Source organism: Mesoplodon bidens, assembly GCF_964165515.1.
Source record: "Mesoplodon bidens genome assembly, chromosome: 11".
In the NCBI taxonomy this organism is placed as follows: Eukaryota; Metazoa; Chordata; class Mammalia; order Artiodactyla; family Ziphiidae; genus Mesoplodon; species Mesoplodon bidens.
The window spans coordinates 75,448,558-75,470,340 of record NC_138167.1 but is presented as its reverse complement, the minus strand read 5'-3'; the positions used below and the strand labels follow the sequence as shown (position 1 = coordinate 75,470,340).

General features: G+C 35.2%; 1 protein-coding gene across 3 annotated transcripts in view; it reads left to right on the top strand.

Moving 5' to 3' along the window:
• The window catches only part of HCFC2 (host cell factor C2), a 48,034-nt gene extending 32,340 nt beyond the window's left edge, over window positions 1-15,694 (top strand). Inside the window, exons 11-16 of one of the 3 annotated variants that reach the window (XM_081249889.1) lie at window positions 2,346-2,549; window positions 3,095-3,168; window positions 5,081-5,218; window positions 6,815-7,000; window positions 7,636-7,921; window positions 15,045-15,694. In XM_081249889.1, the coding sequence (XP_081106015.1) occupies window positions 2,346-2,549; window positions 3,095-3,168; window positions 5,081-5,218; window positions 6,815-7,000; window positions 7,636-7,921; window positions 15,045-15,103 (947 nt within the window). In that variant the 3' untranslated portion in view covers window positions 15,104-15,694. The other 2 variants (XM_081249888.1, XM_081249887.1) reach the window with 2 other exon arrangements.
• The last annotated feature ends 6,089 nt before the right edge of the window (window positions 15,695-21,783 follow it).

Below are 21,783 nucleotides of genomic sequence, written 5' to 3'. Positions count from 1 at the left end.
TTATAAAAGCTTGGTCTTGGACGTCAGTTTAAATTTCTTTTTTATAGTGATTTTCTATGTCTATCATATAAAGAAGTTTATACTCTTGAAAACAAATATGAGCTTTGAGATTTGAGAATCTTAATGTACTCTGAATCCTACTTGTAAGGCAGTTTGGATAAAATTAATACTAGTCAAATGGAGAAACAAGAGTGGTTGTACAATGACAGTATCTGGCACATAGTAGATATTCAAATGTGTGAATGAATGGTTACCCAATTTCAGGTTAACAAGAGGAGATTGTGCTTTTTCTCTGTAGGTTGGAGTAGCTGATATGTTTCTTTTTTTTTTTTTGTATGTTTCAAAAGTGAAAGTGACATGATTAGTTGTGTTTTTTTAATCAATTTTAAAAATTTATTTATTTTTGACTGCGTTGGGTCTTCGTTGCTGCACGTGGGCATTCTTTAGTTGCGGCGAGCAGGGGCTACTCTTCATTGCAGTGCACGGGCTTCTCATTGTGGTGGCTTCTCTTGTTGCAGGCATGGGCTGTAGGTGCACAGGCTCCAGTAGTTGCGACATGCAGGCTCAGTAGTTGTGGCTTGCGGGCTCTAGAGCACAGGCTCAGTATCAGTAGTTGTGGCGCATAGGCTTAGTTGCTCCACGGCATGTGGAATCTTCCCAGACCAGGGCTCGAACCCGTGTCCCCTGCATTGGCAGGCGGTTTCTAAACCACTGCACCACCAGGGAAGCCCCGCGATTAGTTTTTGTTTTTTATTTTGGAAAGGACATTCTAGCCTCACCATCAGGAAGAGTTATAATAGGAAATGGTTGGGAGACTCGTTAGGAGGTTCTTTTAGGACTCCAAGAGATGCATAGAGACCAAAGCAGTGGGTGGGCTGGAGAGGAGAGAATATATCAGTTCAGAGACCTTTAGAAAGCAGCACCTATTAGACTTGGAAACTGGTTAGATATGAGAAATAAAAATGAGTTGAACATGACTCCCAGTTTTCTGGGTTGGACATTCAGTTGTTGATGATACTCTTCATCAAGACAGGAAATACAGGAGCAAGAACAGATTTGGGGATAAGATGGGTTCAACCTTGAACTTAACTGTTTTTGAGGCACTTGAGGAACATATTGGTAAAGATTTCTAATAGGCAGTTGGATACTTAGGTCTGGAGTCTATGAGGCAGTTCTTTGCTGGAAGTATAAATTTAGAAATTAAGAGTATCTAAAATGTGAGCTCCACAAGAGCAGGGACGTTGTCTGACTTGTTTACTGCTGGATTCTCAGGACCTGGCACTGCACCTGGGACATGTATTTGAGAGATGTATAATTCGTGAATGGTAGCTAAAACAACAGGAAAATATGCAAGGGGAGAAAAGAAAAGGCTTAGAAACACCTGCATTTAAAGAGTCATTTGAAGAAGAAAAGCCAGCTAAAGAGATTGAAAAGGCATTCCAAGAAGGTTAGGAAAAAAGATTGGTATCATATTTTTTACCTGTATAGTGGGCATCACTGTTTATGACTATGCATTTATGATGTATGCATGAGTGAATACAAGTCATAGACAGAAACAGTTTCAAAAAAGAGTATGTGGTCAGGATTGTTTACATTGCAGAGAAGTCAAGTAAATGAAAATAGATAATTATCCCTTAGAAATAAGTATCACCTTGACATTTGTCAGAGCCATTTCATTAGAGTTGTGTGCTGGATCAAATTTGGGGAGGTCAAGGAAGTAGAGACTGCTCTAAAGGAAATTAGCGAGGGGAGAAGGTAACTGGAGAATACTTGTTTATAATGTTTATAGACTGAGGGCCAAAACTACTGAAGAAGAATTTGAAAACCCCAAAAAGAAAGGATTGATTGATAAAAGAGGGTCCCAAAATATGCAGAAGGAATGGGACCAAGAGCACAAGAGAATAGATTAAACTTCCTTAGGAGAGAAGTCATCATCTGAAATGGAAGAAAGGACAGAGGGGCTGGGCACAATCATAAATACATTTCTAGTTTAGGACAAGAGAAGGCAGAAAATTGGTGGCATTCATGCCTGATCACCTCTTTTTCTTTTCCTAAAATAGGAGGAAAGGCCATTTGATCTATGACTGAGTAGAGTTCAAGAACAGTGATTCAGTATTTAGAATGGAAGAAGGAGCTGAGAAGTTGGAAATCTGTTATGGATATAATGCATTTTATTTTTCTAGATATTTTATGCCTAATGGTTAAGTCATGTGACTGACTTTCGTGGTACTCACGTTTATGATTTTAAAATTGAAAATGCCAAGAATTGGGTGGCAAGAACTACAAGATACAGCAGTTATTTGCAGGTGTTACGTTAATAATTAATCCTTTCCCTTTAATTTTAGGTCCTCACACTTCAGCAAATATAGGTGCTCTAAGTAGTTGCCTGGACTTAAGAACAGTAATCCCTGAAACTTCTGTATCCAGTACTGTTTCCAACGCACAAACTATGGTAACCCAGCAGACCATTAAAACTGAATCATCCAGTACAAATGGGGCAGTTGTTAAAGATGAAACTTCACTAACAACATTCAGTACCAAATCTGAAGGTTTGAAATGTGTTTCACATACTGTATTTTGAACCATTTTTGTATATAAATTCATCAAACGTATTTGTTTTAGATGGGAATTGCATTTCATCTTGGATTGAATCAAATATAAAAGGATAAGGCATTTCAGTTAAAATCATTATATTCTCTGCTACCTTACATAAAATAGTTAAGTTAGCACACACTGTAATACAATCAGAATATATCTTTCGTACCATGAACTTATTCTGCAAATTTTTTTTTCCTTAGAAAAGATTAGTTCTAGGCTATGGAGTAACAATTCTCCCAGCTTAATTGATTTCTGATTTTGTAAATTCTCATTTTATTCTTTTGCAATAGGAATTGTGTTTCATGTTTGGTGAACATTCTCTGAAGTTCCAACTAGTCATCAAATCCTTGAAAAATGAACTTTGTGAATTAGTTCAAGTTAGAGGGTCCATATTTCCAATTATTGTGATTTTTTGTATATTTATAAATTATATTTTAATATATCTGTTTGATAAGTGATTATGTAAGTCTTATCTGATGAATTGTTTAATTTTTAGTTGATGAAACATGTGCATTACCTGCAACTAAGATCAGCCGTGTAGAGGCACATGCTGCAGTGATGCCATTTTCTGTAAGTATATTACCTGGAGATGATATATGTTTACAGACGGTTAAATATGCTTTAAATGCTGAGCACCTTCAACATAAATTCAGGAAAAGACTCGGGTATCCTCTAGTAACTGTTTGACATAGATTGAAAAATGAAGGGTTAAAGAGAAAACTGTTCACAGTATAATGTTAAGTGGAAACCTGTGGACAAAAAATAATATATATACTGCATTCCCAATTTTATTAAAAACACACACAATGCGTACATTCACACTCTCACGTGAGTCCTCACACGTCTGCGCTACGATGCTAGATGACTTTCCTCAGGTTGTGGGGCCAGAGATAATTTTCACTTCTTTATGCTTTCAGGATTTTTCTGTAATAAAATGTTACTTTCATAATCAGAAATGTGTGTGTATACATACGTATGTGTATATATTGAAATTACAGTAATGGTTTAAAGAGTAAAAGGACGTGTCATAAAATATAAAACTTGAATGGCTTTATTGCTAGCTACTTAATAGGAGAACAACAGAATATTGCAATACTGAGTCAGGCATACCTATAGGGTATCCCAACAATCTCTGACATTGGGTTTTTTGGTGGAAGGCCAGAATTAGTCTGCCTGGTACCAAATTTAAATGCTAGGAATGTGCCTCACAAATAGTATACTAAGATTGTTTCACTTAGATGAATACATGTGTTTGTGTATACCTTTAAATTTATTTTTAAATTCTCAGTCATTTTAACTTTATTGCTATGAGCAAGAGTTTTTATTCGACCTAAAATTTACCTTTTAGAATCTTCAAGATTAGTCTATAGTTGTAGTTTTCTTTCAGTCATGATTTCATGGCTTTTGATTCTGTATTTACCTTCATCAGCTTTCACCTTTCCAGAATGTTAAGTCCCAGTGTTCTTAGACTCTTCTCAGAGAAGAATTATTAAAATGAATTTTTATCTCTTAAATCTGTTTTGCAATGCATCAGCCAGAGTGGTATCTGTTATTTCAGTTGGAGCCAGTTGTTTTATAAAAGTTGTTGAAGAGAGTTTTTACAACTTTAAAATGAAAACAAGTTTAAAGCTATTCCTTTTCTAAAAACCTTAAAGACTCTTCTAGCTAGCTCACTTTGTCATGTGTGATAGCCTAAGTAACAAGTAATGTGAATTATAAGCATGTACCTCTGCTGTTATATATTCAAGACAGAAATAAATAACTGAAGTGCACATTTGTTTTGAGCTTCTGGAAACAGTGTCTCATTTATAAAGAAGATGGCTTAAAAAGGTTAGTTCCAGGGTTAAGTATACTTCACTTATCACTAAAAGTAGCTTAAGGTAGAGGAAGTTTATTAGTCTTAAAGCAAGGTAAAAATGTAAAACTGTTTAATCTGTTCCTCTTTAGTATATAATAAATTATACTCAAATTGCATTTTAGTTTTGAACATTTTTTCTCCTTTTAGGTTTGGAGAATCACAGGTATTTCAAGTGCAAAGATCACTGAATTTCTGCTAGTTGTTTTTGAATCTAGAAATAAGCCAGCTTGGAATGAATTTTTCCTCATTTGCTCCTTTTGGAGCAAGTTGTAGTGTCACATTAAAGGGATTATTACATTTTCTGAGAGAGTCTCTGAAATGACAATGTTCTATAAAACAGCTGGCATTTTAACGTATCACTGATTGGAAAGCATGCTAACTCCAGCTAGGTTGATAGCACAGAGCTACTGACTTGGAGAATGCCTGTCACTCCCTATGTTTGAATTGGCAACCCTGTTTCACTGTCAGTTGACCTAATCTGTTAAGAGTTTATTTACTTATGAGCTATTAATTGTGGTGTTTACCCATATACCTACTTGTAGATCACTGCATGGATTATTAAATCTTGAAATTTCTTGTATGTTCAGTAAGAGTCTTCATAAATTTTTCTTTCTCTGAAATTAGAAAGAGACTCCTTCAAATCCAGTGGCCACAATGAAAGCAGGAGAACGACAGTGGTGTGATGTAGGAATTTTTAAAAATAATACAGCTTTGGTGAGCCAGTTTTATTTGCTGCCAAAAGGGAAGCAAAGCATCTCAAAGGTAGCTATTGACATACTTTCTACACTGTTAGTTATAAGCCTCAAGAATGAGATTTTAAAGAATAATCCTGATTCAGGACATTCGAATGAGTGAAATTGGGATCTGTTTACAATCTATAATTGTGAGTTCTATATAGTTATCTTGTATTCTTTTTTAAGACTCTTTTTATAGAATATATCACAAGCAGGTTATTTTAAAAAATCTCATACAATCACTGGGCTGGATTTTGAGTCATAAATGATATGGTCTGGCCAGTACAGATAAAGATTTTTTGAAATATCTCTAATTTTGTTACCTGGTGTGTTTGAAGAATGTTTAAAGAACATTTTTTTACTTAGAACTTTTGTTATTCCTAATTTCACAGTTTAAAAAATTTAAAAACCCCTACGCTATTGAATACAATCTAATTTTCCCTTAATTCTGAAGTCCCTTAAAGAGGACCTCATATATATAGATGAGACATTAACCCTCAAAGAATTACGAAATAGATAACAGCTCCAAAGCATATTGAACTAATTTTTTTCTGGAATGGGGAATTTCAGAGAGGGAATTGCCAAAGAAATACATATTCAGTTTGAATCTCCCAAAGATCTTACTAATGGGGAATATATCATTTATCATTATATTTTAGTTTCTCTAATATTACTTCTGGTGTCTCACTTTTACATATTGAATTCTTCCAATTCTTGACAAAAATAGATATCCTAGTTAATAATTTGTTGGTATTATGCCTAACAAAATTTCTGGCTGTAGTTTGATTTCATATACATGGAAATATCCTTATCTAAGGGCCTAGTAGCTATCTGTTTTTCCCAAAAGAAAGAAAAGAACATAAAATTTAGAGCCAGTAAACTTGAATTTGAGTCATTAGTTCCAGCACTTGACAGTGTGACATTGGACAAGTCGCTTGTTTAACCTTGCTGAGACTCAGTTTCCTCATCTGTGAAATGGAGATGACCTAACTCCCTTAAAAAAATGGGATGGTACATTGGCACTACCTGTCTCACAGTGGTGTAGTGAGAGTTAGGGAGAATATGTAAAAATTGTTTGAAAGTTGTAGATGTTATGATCTTCTTACACAGAGTATGCAGTCCAATTATTTAATTTAACATTTTTTCAGCATCTGCTGAATATTAATTATTAAAACGCTCGGTACTACGTGCTAGTCATTCATTTTCTATCAAGTTTGCTTGCCTATGTCCAAAGGGTATTGTTCCTGGCTAGACTGTTTGACAGTAAATTTTCTGAGGTTTCTATTCCATGTTAAGTTTACATGGAGATAGTTGTTACCTTGTTTATAGTGGTCAGTTTTTTTCTATCTCCATACTCTTCATGTGCAGAATACCCTTATATTTCTTTTTATAGCCAGTGATTCTCAACTGGAAAGGCAATTTTCCTCTGGATGAGAATCACCAATTTATGGGCTTAGTTACTTTTGTTTTGGGCGGGGGGGGTTCATTCCATGTATGAAAGAGGAAAATAAATAATGTGACCTACAACCCTAAAAACATAATTCATTCTTTAAAAGTTTTGTTATTTAATGAAAAAATAATTAATTGCATCTTTTCTTTGACTTTTGCATATATTACATTTTAGATAGGAAATGCAGATGTACCTGACTACAGTGTACTTAAGAAACAAGATCTTGTTCCAGGCACAGGATACAGATTCAGGGTTGCTGCCATCAATGGTTGTGGAATAGGCCCTTTCAGCAAAATCAGTGAATTTAAAACTTGTATTCCCGGTTTTCCTGGAGCTCCTTCTGCAGTCAGAATTTCAAAGGTGAGACATCAGGTCAAGACTTAATGATTTAAATTACTGAAACTTTGTACATGAAGTAAAACTATCAGTTTAGAGATTCTTGTTAGTGTCTGATGGAATGAGAGCTATCTAAAAGGGGTAGATTAAAAATTTTTTTAATATTTTTCTCTAATCATTCATGATATTTTTAAGGACCAAAATTTCAAGCAGAATTGCAGCATCCAAATTTTAGAAAGTCAGGGAAATCTGTGTATGCTTCTTAATATTAGCTTTGTTCTTGTTATTATGGAACCAAAAAGTTTTGTGCTGGAGAATTTTAATAGAACACATTTAATTGGATTATATTTTATCCTAAGGTCCTATCCCTATTTAGAGAAGATGAGGTCTGCTTTCAGATAAGAAAAATCCCTTTCTTGGGGTAGTACAGGTGGACTTTTAAGCCTAGTTACGTTTTTTAAAAGGGCATGAATTAAACACTGTAGATCCAATTAAGGTTAGTTTTTAAAAATCAACAATAAAAGTTCTAACATCTAATGCAGTTACTTTAGTGAAAAGCATCTTGTGTTCTAAAGATAGACTCAACATAATAAATGATACTAGAGAAAACTTCAGAACTTTTACCTGTTTTTGTTTTTGTTTTTCCCCCGCTCTTCAAGAATGTTGAGGGTATCCATCTTTCCTGGGAACCTCCAACTTCACCTTCTGGAAATATTTTGGAATATTCAGCCTACTTGGCTATCCGCACAGCACAAATACAAGATAATCCAAGTCAGCTTGTGTTTATGAGGATTTATTGTGGTCTAAAGACATCATGTATAGTAACTACTGGGCAACTTGCAAATGCACATATTGATTATACATCCAGGCCTGCCATTGTGTTCAGGATATCGGCAAAGAATGAAAAGGGATATGGACCAGCTACACAAGTTCGATGGCTTCAAGGTAACAATAAAAAAGCACCTTTAAATTGATTTTTTTTTTAACTGAAGCTATTGTGATGATTATTTATTAGTAACTGGTGTTGGAGATTTGTCATTTAAAAGAGTATTCTCTGACTGTATTTCTAGCAGTTACAAATTTGAGTTTGTAAGTTGTTCTTAAAATGTATTTGCTCAATTCTGGATCCAAATAAAAGTAGAAAAGAAGCAAAGCCTCTCTGAAAACTAGTATATGAATTCTTCCTTAAAGTTATAGCTCTTTTATAAAGGAAAATAGTAAAATTAAGATAAAAGCTAGAAGGCTTTATTACTCCAATATCTTTTATAAAGGCCATGTAACTCAGTCATCCTAGAGTTATTGAGATGATTCTAGTAACTGGCTGTTGTACACTGTGCTGTCTTATATAGTAAATGTTCTCTACATTGTAAAGGCCCTGTCTTTGAGTACTCCCTCTAACTTTATTCTATATGAGCAGTGGTCCTCTAACAACTATCTTCTACTGGATAATATTTGTAATACTGATTTTAGTAGCCATTTGATTCATTTCTTTATCTACAGTTAGAACAGAGCTTAAAAAATTAAAAAAAGAAAGAGGCAAGTTCAGAAATCTGCTTTTGAATTTTCATCATTTTCCAAGAATCGTGGCAACATACAAAAAGAATAATGGGTTTTCTTGATTCATACCAGGTTGATATATTGGAATATATTTTTGGCCAAAGCAGTTAACTTATCTGGCCCTCAAGTTCCTGATTAATAGATGAGGGAGTTAAAAGAGTTTACCTTTAAGGTCCCTTTCAGCAGTAAAATTCTGTATGTTCATCAGAAGTAAAGTATATCCCTAAACATTTTAACATCTGTCTCAATGGATCTAATTTTGCTTTTGCTGAAATTAAAATGTTCATAGTTTAAAATTCAAAGTTAAAGTATGTCCTTCTTATTGAAGAAAGAAAGAAGCACCTTAACTGGACATGAGTTTTGAAATAGTGTTTTAAACATTTGTAAGATTTTTGTAAATGCTCTAAATGTTTTATTTTTGCATTGTTTTTACCTTGAAATTGTATAAACTTTTTTACAACTGAAATATAAGCATTAGACAGCTTACTCAGGTTCCATTACAACCTTAAAGATGCATATAGGCATTATGGATACTCTGCTACAGGTAACTTGTTTTAAACCTTTTAGACATTTCATGGTTCCACTGCCTATTCGAATCTGGAATGAATATACAGAGCAATAACTGCAGAAAGGATATTTCAGACTAAGAGCTGCAGTAACTGCAGGGGCACAGGTCTGTCGTTTTGTACCATGTAACCTTATGCCAGTTTAGGTTGACTGAGTAGCTATGTCCTCAAACTTCATGTATAATACTCCAAGCAAAGATGGATTTAATTGTGCAGAATTGATATATATGTATGTTCCAGTTACTAATTTAAAAGTGTATAGAATATTTTAATATATAATTTTTGTAAAGAACTGGGATTTTTATACTACAGTATTTGTAATTAATGTGTCTCACTAATTTTCTCTTGAAGAAAATATGCAAACTGTTAGACACGTAATGAGTGATTTCCAAACTCTAAAGGTAAAATAAATGCACTACTGTGGTGTTGTTAGAATACCTTTTTTGTGGCTATATGAATCCTTAATCTTTAAATGTGTACTTTACAAACAGTGTTTACAAGGAGCTTCTCTGGTTTGTTATCCCAGCTCCTCCCTTGGTGAGAGCTTCATTCTGCATTTGTTTAACTCATATGCTTTGCTTTTGGCATATGCTTGCTTTTTGCACTAGTAGAATTTTAACTTACCTCATTATTATGTTTGTAATCATTTGTGTAGCTTCCATAATATGTCTGATATAGGCTAAAGAAGTACTTAACCAAAGTTAAAATAAATGGTAAGCAATTTTGCACATATTAAATGCTAGGGTTTGTTGTGTATATGTGTGTGTTTAGTTATAAAAAGAATAAGAATGGAAAGTATAAGTATGTTTCAAGCCCAATCATTTTAATGATCTATTTGCTTTATTAGGAAAAGGTCTGGCTTTTAACCCTTTATTCTCTGCATTAATTAACAATTTGCATCTTGAAGCACTTCTCTTAATGACAAGGAATAAGTTGACTTTAAGCGAAGAATAGAATATTTGTTTGAGTGTGTACATTTATACCTACTTAGTATTTTGTTTAGTTTACTTTGTTTAAATATCTCTTCTTTTCTAGACTAGGAGGTGAATATGAACCTGTGGTTCTAAAATATGTCTTACTTTCTAGAGAGAAAGGCAGTCTTTCTATACCAAGGGACTTGTTAAAATAACAAATGTTTTTACTTTGAGAATCAGCCCAGTTTCTTACCATTTTTTCACATTTGTACATTAAGTAGTAATCACATTTATCTCTTTGATAAATGATTGGTGACTGAAAGAAGCCATTAGGAAATCTCTGTGGCTTTGACATTAATAGTTAATAAGAGATCATTGAGCTATGTGTTTATGAATAGAATGGATTGGGATAAATAACAAGAGAAGTGCATTTTGCTTCTTATGATTTGCACATTTTCTAAGTGAAGATCCCTTTGTGTAGCAGTGGGTTATAACATGCAGGTATCTTTCATAAGAGGATTTACCCTGAGTTGAATTACTTTCTTTACTTCTCCCAGCTGGCTAAGCAATTCAGATGTACAAGTCTTTGTGCCATAGTCCTCTTCCTGGACTCTGCAGATTTGGTTCACATAGGTAGTAAAAAGATTTTGCTGTTGCATGCTCTTAGAATTATGTTTTCTAAAATATTGTATTGGCTTCATTTTAGCTTAGTAAACTGTTTGGCAACTTAACTAGAAATAGGGTATTATAAACTCACTTTTATCTGCATTAAAAAAAAACCAGAAATAATCCAATTGCATGTATGAGGGCCCCCTGCCCTATAACCCAACTGCATAAATATAATCATCTGTAAGAAGGTGAAACTGTTGACCCATTATTTCAAAGACTTGTAGACTAGCAAAGATTTGTTCCAGTTAGATATATGGTCTACTATAACTGGAGATATTTTTATTTTTAAAAATTGCAGCACTTGTAGCATAAAAATAACTTGTGACATTGGATATGAAGAGATTATTAGTATTTAAAATTACTGTAGTCACCTGATCATAAATGAAGTAGGTTACAAAATAGACTTGGTCCTTGACCATTTAAGGTATAAACTGACAGTTATGTTTTCCAAGACTAATTTTAGGCAGTTTTATGTATTGTGTACCAATGACATGTAAAATAAAGCACCTTTTCTACTATAAGCAATTACAGGTGTTATTTATTTTGAACTACATGGAAGAAAAATTAGTGATGGCAGAGTAAATCTGTAGAAATGCTGATGTTGTGTCATTCACTTAAAATGATACAGGCAGGCTCATAAAGAATGAACTGTGTCTAAAAACTTGTTTATTTAGTGGACTGTGTTTGAGAGTCATTTTCTGATAGAAATGTAAAGCCTATCTAACCTTTATTGTAACTAAACTAGTATGCTTGAAAGTAAAAGGCAGATGGCTCCAAGAAACAGACTAAACTTGTTGTCACCTTTTTTTGGTCCTTTTTACTCTTAATTTTTTTTTTCTTTATGCTTTTCATTTTAATTCATAGCAGCCGGTCTTCTGTCCTGCTACTCCATCAAAATGGCTCTGGCAGAGGTCAGGGGTAACATCTCATTTCCCAAATCCATTGAATTCTTTCATTGTACTTAATCTTGTCATTTGAAACTTTAACCACTCCCTTGACACTTTCACGTTTTTTTAGTTTCTTTCGGACTGTCCTCTGTCTTTTTATGCACCTCCTTCTGTCTGCAGTCCCCTTTTCCACTCCCACCTGTCTCCATTCATATTTTCAAGATTTAGGTAAAGGTCTCCAACCTGCTGAAGCCTTTCCTGACATACTTCATTTCTAGGTAGATTTGACCCCTTTTTCTTATGCCTCCACTGTCCTTTGTTCAATCTTCTGTCATAGCAGCCTGAAAGCTCTTGCGCCCTTACTCGTTAGCGTTGTTATTCCTCTCCCTCTGCCAGATGGTCAGAGACTGGGTCTTTATCTCTCTTGTATGTCAGCCATTTAGCTGCTACTTAAATATTTTAACAAATGATTAAAGAAAATTGCACCTTTACATCTCTCTCCATACTCTCACTCCCCTTCTCAAATTGGGTCAAAGTGAGAGGGAGGCTTTGAAAGGGAAAGAGATTTTAGCAGATTTAATAAGCCTCTGGAGGAAATACAAGCTCCACCTTTGTCTTACCCTACCCTGCTGTTACTTAGGTTCCTAAGAGAAGTTCTGGGATAAGTAAGAGATATGTCACATATTTATTAGGCTAAAAGGGATTAAATATGGGTGTGTATAGATCTCAAGAGGAATTCTTTGATCTAAAAAGATCTGAGAATTTAGTGAGACTGGTGGGCATTGCTGGATAATGATTTTTAACATTGGATGATCAGGAAAATGAGCTAAAAATATTTCCAAAGTCAGTCTCTCTGATTTCCATATAGGAAAGCCATGGACAATTGTCTAACTTTAGAAGAAGCTACCTACATATTTAATATGTAAGCACAGGGAGCTGCTGGAGGACGCAGAGCACGGCATTAGAACCTCACTGGAGTCTGTCAGGTGACTGTTGTCACCTCTAAGCTTACAGGACAAAGGATTCTTACACTCCTGGAAAACAAGATGACATTGGCACACCTTCTTTCCAAGTTTCCCAGTTATAGTTGGGAGTCCTTATACTTATATATTTCTGTAACTCAGAAAAAGACTTTTTAAAAATCATACCTGGAAAAACATGAACTACAGCATTCTGGGGAGAAACAGTTAATTCTGTAAACCGAATGATGAAGGGAAAAGCTATACCGGCCTCCTTATTCAAAATAGATCTCTATATCTTCTATCTCTATAACTATATAAGGTAGCATCTAACGTTTGTTTTTGAACATAGAGTAACTCTGTCCGCTAGTAAGTCGTGGTCCAAGAAATGTCCACCTCTGACCAAGAGGATTATCCATTCCTCCTCTGAAAAGATAGACTGGAAGTTCCCTACAAGCTTGAGAAAAGCTCCCTCCCTATTTCTCTGTTTCTTATTGGAGAAGGAGGACAAAGCTACAGGTATAATAATTATATCCGATTTAACAAAGTTGTGGGTGTGCCACTTAAGGCGGCGTAGCATGTAAGAGGGGGGCCGGGCTCTGGAGGTCCAGCCAACTGCTTGATCCAAAATCATCCTGCTGCCAGTTGCAGTTTAGCACTTCCTGGTGGCATTGTCCATTCCAGCTTACATATAGGTAAGATTTTGGGTCTTTTGTAACAAGCAGCCTAGGATTTTTTAAAATAGCACAACGATGTCTGGAATTTTCTGAGTGTTTGGAACCTAGTTGAAGAGATTGGACCTGAAGGATACACTGTCTGCTCTCCATTTCCTGAAAATGTATTGCCAGCCATTTGCTGCCGGGCCTAGTCTTCCTCTTGCACCACCTCCCTAACCCAAGATAATAACTTTAGCCTGCCTTGTTGGGTACGAGGGATGGAGCCAATGTTTCAAGATCTTTTTTTTCAAATTTCTAAATTGTATACCAAAATGTATAGCTAATCCCCTGAATCAGGTGAAAATGTACCTTAACTGTGCCTTGTTTAATTTGGAAAATGGCACTGCTGGTGATGACCCTGGCAAAGATATGATTGCAAAATTGTTATGGCACTTGTGACCAACCTGGGCACATGTTATTGACCAATGTGGAGAAACAGTCAATAGCCACCATGCACTTTCTGTATTTTTGGATTGCTTTACACGTAAATGCACTATTAGGAGAATGTGCCAAAGGGAATTTGTACTTTTGAAAGTCAACAGAATTCAGTAAAGAGGCAGTGTCTCAGTTTATTTTGTGATTTGTATCACCTATCATTTCATTCTCCGCTTTATACAAATAATTATATACACCCAATGAACAACATGACCAACTAACCAGAATCATGCCAGTGGCTGAACCAACTTGGCAGAGCAGTGCTATAATACTGCCATCTCGTTAGATCCTAACTCTCTGGGAACCTAGTTAACTTCTAAGAATAGCCCATATTCATTCCTTTTTCCATATTATTATGTACTTCTTCCCCACCAGTTACAATAATTGCCTGATATGCGGTGCAGAACAGTGGCTGAAATCGGATGTTCCCTCTCTTTGTTGATGAAGTTATATCACATAACCTTATATCCTTTTTCTTTTACAATGTTTGTTGAGAATAAATAAAATGATCCCACATGTACTCAATCTTCAGCTTAAGAACTAGAATACCCTCAGATGTGTAGAATTACCCCACTGTGTCTTCCCTCCCCACATACCACATGAGGTAAACATTATTCTGGATTTTTTGGTAAAATTCCCATGTTTTTATTTATGGCCCTGCCATCTATATTATGTATCCCTAATAATATAGTATTTAGATTTACCTGTTTTTGAACTTTTATGTAAATGGTATCATGCTGTATGTATTCTTCTGTGACTTTTTTCTGACACTGTTTTTGAGATTCTTATCCATGTTTATGCATGTAAGTGTATTTCATCTGTTTTTCACTACTGTATAGTATTCCATTGTATGACTATACAACAATTTATCTATTCCTCTGTTCATGGAGATGTGGATTGTTTTCAGTTTTTGGCTATTCTGAGTGATGCTGCTAGTGAGCATTCTGCCAGTTACAATGTAAGCTCCGTGTGGGCAGGGATTTTGTCTTTTTTGTCTGCTTTTGTCTAACACATTCACAATGTCTAGAACAATGCTGGCATATGGCAGATGCTTAATAAATATTTGAGGAATGAGTGAATTCTTGTACATGTCTCCTGGTGCACATGTGCAAGCGTTCTCTAGGGCAGTTGTTTTCAAAGTATGGTCGAGGGACTCTTGAGGTCCCTGAGACCCCTTCAGGGGAGTCCGTGAGGGCAAAAGCATTTTCATAAGAATACTAAGACATTATTTGTCCTCTTCACTCTCATTTTTCACTTCTAAATGTTTTCCAGATATATGATGACATCATCACTCTGACAGCTTATCAAGTGTGTACCTATATATTTTTGTTTTGAAAACGCCTGTTTTAATTTCTAATATGGTAAATTTTGATAACTATAACCCGCATGAACAACAGCTCTTTGAGGTCCTCAATAATTTTTAAGGATGTAAGGAGGTTCTGGACCAAAAATTTGAGAACTGATGCTCTAAGAAGCAGGTTTTACTTAGTCATACTGAACTGTTTTCTACAGCATTTGTACCAGTTAAGCTTCCACTGTCAGTGGTTGAGTGTCATTGCAAACACTTAACATCTTAGCAAACACTTAATCTTGACTATCTTTTATATTTGCCAATTGGATGGCAGTTGTATAGTATCTTACTGTGGGTTTAATTTGCATTTCCCTGATTACTAATGAAATGGAGTGTTTTTTCGTACATGAATGTGTTTCCTCTTCTGTGAAATACCTATTCATGTCTTTTTTGCCCATTTTTCTATTTGGGTGTGTGTCTTTTTTTCACTGATTCATATGATTTCTTTATATATTCTGGATGCCAGTCCTTTGTCAGTTAAACATGTTGTATGTATTTTCTCCCAGTTTGTGTATTATCTTTTGTGATTGTATTGAATTTATTAATTAGCTTGGAGAAAATTGATATCTTTTCAATGAGTCTTCCCATCCAAAAACATTGTGTATTTCTCCATTTGGTTTTCTTTTAATATCTGTCAATAAACTTTAACAATTTTTCTCCATAAAGGTCTTCATGTCTTATATTAGTTTTCTTTCTGGGAGTTTTATATATTTTTTAATGCTGTGGTAAATTTCTTAAAATTACACTTTATATTCTAAGTGGATGTTGCTGATTATAGATATATTGTTGCTATGTGTTGATTTTGGATCCAGCAACCATGCTAAATGTTTATTAGTTCTAATAATATGTCTAGATGTCTTTCTGAGTTTTTTATATAATCGCATCATCTGAAATGGTGGCAGTTTTCTTCCTTTCTGGTCGTTCTACCTTTTAAAAAATTTCTTCTTACATTTCTGTACTTGCTAGGACCTGTAGTACAACGCTGAAAAGAACTGATAGTGAACGTCCTTGTCTCAGCCCCAATTTAAAGGGAGTGCTTTCGACATTTCAGTTGAGTATCTTTTTTTCCCACAATTGACCTTCATCACGTTAAGGAGATTCTCTCCTATTTCTAGTTTGCTAATAGTTTTATATGAATGAATGTTGCATTTTACTGAATGCTTTTTTCTCATCTATTTAAATGGTTAAATTGTTTTTTCTTTTAATGTTAATGTATTAAATTATGATAGTTGATGTTTTAATATTGAACCAATCTTTAATTCCTAGGATAAACCCAGTTTGATCATGGTGTGTGTGTTTTAATACATTGCTGGACTCAATTTGTGAATATTTTCTTTAGGATTTTTGCCTCTACGTTCATGAGTGAAATCAGCTTATAGTTCTCCTATTATGTCCTGTCATTGTCTGGTTTTGGTATCAAGGTTATACTAGTCTTATTAAATGAGTTTTTCAACTGTCCGGAAGAGTTTAAGATTGAAACTAGTCTTTAAAGCCATGTATGTGGTCATTAAGAGAAGATTTTAAACTCTTGATTCATTCCTTTGAGGGTTTTAGCATCATTAGGATTTATTATTCTCAAGTCAGTTTAGTTAAATTTAATAGATTCTTCTAGGGATTTCTCCATTTCATCTTAGTTTAACTTTTCGATATTGTTATCCTTATTAGCTTTATATTGTTTTAGTTTCCACAGCATATGTAGTTATGACTCTTTTTCATTCCTATTAGTTCATTTGTGCCTTCTCATTTTTTTTCATCATTAATCCTTCCAGAGGTCTGACTTTTTAACCCATTAGTCATTTTCAAAGTGTATTTCCAAATGCTAGGGGTGGGTTATAGTTGTCTTAATCTTTATTTCTTATGTCATTTTTCCAGAGAATATGAGCTATAAGATTTTCTGAAATTTGAGACTATATGATTTATCTTGTGCTCAGTTTTTATACATGCCCCATGTTTACTTGATAAGAGTGTATATTCCTCGGTTGTTGAGTGTAGTGTCCATTAGATCAAACTTGTTAGTTGTGCTGTGCAGATCTTCTCCTTACTGATTTACCTTATACTTAATTTCTTATTTACTGAAGAATCTCAAGATCTCATTATGATAAGTAGATTTCTCAATTTCTCTTTAAGTTGTGTTTGCTTTCTTTTTCTTTGCTTTCTTTTTCTTTGGGCCTTATTGTTAGATGCATACCAATTTAGAATTTTTCTGTCTCCCTGGTGAAAATTGAATTTTTTATAATTATGTAGTGACTCTCTGTGAATGCTGTTGCTTTCATCTTTTTGTGGTCCTTACTTACTATAGCAATGTTTTGGTTAGTGTTTATCTGAATATCTTAGATCTTTCTTTGGCCTCACATTTTGATACACACTTAAAAGATACGGCCACAGAAAACGTACGGATGGTTTGGTACATCTATTATGATTACAAGTATAATTTGGATTTATTTCTATGATTTCTATTTTTATGATTTCTCATCATCTTTTTAAATTTTTGTCCACTCCTCCCTTTCATTTTTCATTTTCTTATTCTTTTTTCCCTTCCTCTATTTGTTGGGGTTTTTTTCAATTATTGTATTTTTTTCTTACGAGTTCTATTTGGTTTATAAATGTACTTTTCTCCTGTGTAATCTTTTGCTCCTTATTCATATTTTCCATGCTTCTATTCCTTTATACATCAGTAATTTTTCTTGTGTTGATACCAGTATTCTTTGTGGGTGAGTCTACTGTTGTATAAATTGTGTTGTTTTTCATTTACGGTGCCATTTCCCCTTGTTTTGTGATATCTGAAACTTATTTTCCTTGGGAAAAAAGGAGTTACTTGAAGTATGGACTGAAATTGAGATCCTTAAGATAATTTGTTTGTTCTACCAAACACCCAGGGGCCACTAACCTGAGACCACTTTAAATTATGAGCTTGAAGTTTCTCTGATTTCAGACCACAGGCCTTCAGGGCTCACCAGTGATTATGAATTCAAGGGTGGTGGTGATTTATCCCCCTCCACCCAGAACCAAAATTGAACCAGGCAAGGTTCCTTGCTGCCCACTTCTCGGTGGTGGCCCAGCTAGACTCCAGCCTAAGTGAGCCTCAGGCTTTATGTCCAGTTCCCCGCTACTGGTAGCTCCTGGTCTCCAGAGTTTAACAGAACTCTCATAGCAAAAGCACGCTTTGGTGCTGGCTTACCTCACAGGTGTCCTGTTTCCATTTCATTTTTGGCGTTTTACAGATGCCTTATACTTTCCTGTCAACTCAGTGATACATTTAAAAAGATATTTATTTAATACAACTTTACATTGTTTCTTACATTTCGTTCAGCATTTGGTTTTTTAAAACAGGAGTTACTGAAGGTATCTAGACTGCCTTACTCTCAGAAGTGAAGTCTAAATTAAAATTCGTTTTACTTTGCCCTGATGTGAGTAGGAAACATAATAGTTTGTAGTCTGTACAGAATTGTAGGACGCCTCATTCTTTCCTTTGTACTGTCCTGCAAGACAGCACTTTTATGGTATGAGCACTGCTACTTGCAAGGTTGGAAATGTATAGAAAACCATTTTTTTAGTTACACTCTTCCTCCACAGTAAGGAATGGCTCTGCCATTTCCTTAAATGGCTATTAGCCCAAGTATTACTTGTGTTCTTTGACTAGTGATTGCTTTGGTTTGAAAAAAAGGATTTGAATTTGGTTTCTTGTAAACCTAATGTTGGGCATTATATATGCATGAATGGGCCTTCTTGGCATACCTGTCCTAGCTGAAAGGCACTGTCGGCTATGACTTGTCTTTGCCTAGCAACTTGTTTTCAACCTATTACCCAGTGTTTAAGGTTCAGAACTATCTTTCCTTCAGATGTACTCTGAAACTGAGCCCTGGAAAAGAGGTGCAAAAGTAAGACACAAAACCGTTACTGTTTGTACTTAGAGGACGATCAAGGAAGACCTAAATTATGCCTTTTTAAAAGAGGCAAAAATTTATGCTGTTGTGTCAGAAGTTTTTAATCTTATGTATTTTTGTGGAAGATGGAGGAATTACCTATCAACTTCTAACTTCCGCCCCTAAAAGGCATACATGGCCATTAGGCCTCTACAGACAAAGCCAGCACATATTTTACTGACTTTATTTGGCACGCTCAGTGGCACTAAACTTGGCAAAGGAGTTCTTACAATACATTGCCTTGCACAGGTATCTATTTAATATGCAGTGCAAAAGGAAATTGTCTCTGGAGTAAGGTCAGGGAAAGCTGTAACTGTATTTCTAGGCAGGCTTGTATCTCAAAATGTGATGCCCAGAAGCCAGAGATATGAATCCATCCCAATGCCATCTGTGGCCCATGGTTTGAAAGGATTCTGCCTTATGGTTTTAAAATCCTTAAAATCAGGTATAAAAAGCAGCATAGTCTTGAAAGAAATATCCATGGGGCAATAGCAGCCAGCATATCAGCTATTATAAACCGATTTTGGGTGGTGCTATTTTCCGTATTTGATGATTAGTACAAAGTTTTTACAAAAGTTTTAAAGGCTTTCTTGATGAAGTTTAAGCTGAGACCTGAAGGATGAGTTGGCCTTATCCAGGCAGAAGAAAGTAAGTATATGTGTTTAAAGCCATGGCAGGGGGCTGGGAAGAAACAAAGACCACGGCACAAGGAGCCAAGGGACCCGGGTGGCTGGAGCAGGACGAGCAGGAGGAAGCTAAACTTGGTGAAATTAAGCAAAGTAACATTTCCAGCTCTAAAAGAAACTGTAAATTAAAACTGAAGTTTTTAGACAGTATAGTACAACTCTTTGAAAACAAAGTTAGTAGGGTTCTATTTTTTACTCATGAGCACACTATATGACAATGTGAGTTTAATGTCAATATATATATAATTACATAAACTAATAAAGTGTCTAATTCAGGGATACCAAAAATATACATTTAAAATAGACTGGCTTTGGGAATTCCCTGGCAGTCCAGTGGTTACAACTCGGCGCTCTCACTGCCAGGGGCCCAGGTTCAATCCCTGGTTGGGGAACTAAGATCCCACAAGCCACATGGCGTGGCCAAAAAAATAATAAATTAAAAAATATTTTTTTTAATAAAATAGACTAGCTTTCAGTATAGATCTCATCCAGTACCACTTTTTTTTTTGCTTTTATTTTTTTTAATTTTTTTTTTACATCTTTATTGGAGTATAATTGCTTTACAATGGTGTGTTAGTTTCTGCTTTATAACAAGGTGAATCAGTTACACATATACATACGTTCCCATATCTCTTCCCTCTTGCATCTCCCTCTCCCCCACCCTCCCTATCCCACCCCTCTAGGTGGTCACAAAGCACCGAGCTGATCTCCCTGTGCTATGCGGCTGCTTCCCACTATCTATCTACCTTATGTTTGGTAGTGTATATATGTCCATGCCTCTCTCTCACTTTGTCACAGCTTACCCTTCCCCCTCCCCATATCCTCAAGTCCATTCTCAAGTAGGTCTGCGTCTTTATTCCCATCTTACCCCTGGGTTCTTCATGACATTTTTTTTTTCTTAGATTCCATATATATGTGTTAGCATACAGCATTTGTTTTTCTCTTTCTGACTTACTTCACTCTGTATGACAGACTCTAGGTCCATCCACCTCACTACAAATAACTCAATTTTGTTTCTTTTTATGGCTGAGTAATATTCCATTGTATATATGTACCACATCTTCTTTATCCGTTCATCCGATGATGGACACTTAGGTTGCTCCCATCTCCTAGCTATTGTAAATAGAGCTGCAATGAACATTTTGGTACATAACTCTTTTTGAATTATGGTTTTCTCAGGGTATATGCCCAGTAGTGGGATTGCTGGGTCATATGGTAGTTCTATTTGTAGTTTTTTAAGGAACCTCCATACTGTTCTCCATAGTGGCTGTAACAATTCACATTTCCACCAGCAGTGCAAGAGTGTTCCCTTTTCTCCACACCCTCTCCAGCATTTATTGTTTCTAGATTTTTTGATGATGGCCATTCTGACCGATGTGAGATGATATCTCATTGTAGTTTTGATTTCCATTTCTCTAATGATTAATGATGTTGAGCATTTTTTTATGTGTTTGTTGGCAAACTGTATATCTTCTTTGGAGAAATGTCTATTTAGGTCTTCTCCCTCAGAAGTGTATTTTATCACATAAAGCAAGAAATACTGTCTTATTTTGGACTGCTGATAAAATAAGTTTCCCTAAGAGAAAATATATTTTCCAAAAATCTTGCACTGCAAATTTCATTCTTGGTAAGTGGTAGAAACTTTTTTTTTTTTTTTTCATTTTTCAGGCCTAATTGATATGCAAGAAGGCATGTTTTTGAAGAAAGGAAAATACTGCATAGATAGTCTACTATAAGAGGAAAAGACATACAAATAGCTTAAAACATCATCATACCCAAGCATATGACACTAGGAAGGTAGCATTTAAAAAAATTTTCTCTGGACTAAAGCATCTCTGTTTATAATGAGGTAGTGAGAGGATGGATAGATAGAAGCTAACTTAAGTCCCTTCTTCTATGACTTAATCACCGAAGCCCATTTCTCTCTTAGATACTCATAAAGCAACACGTACAAAATTATTTTAAAAACTAACTTCTAGGTTATTGTAGGAGCTTATATACTTAAGAAGTTCCAGGGGGGAAGAAAACATGACATTCTGTTACATGCAACACAGCCAGGTAAGAAGGCAGCACTACTTCTCACATGCATAAAAGGGGATTATGGACCTGACACGTGCAAATTGCCAATGTTCTTTCAGAGTATG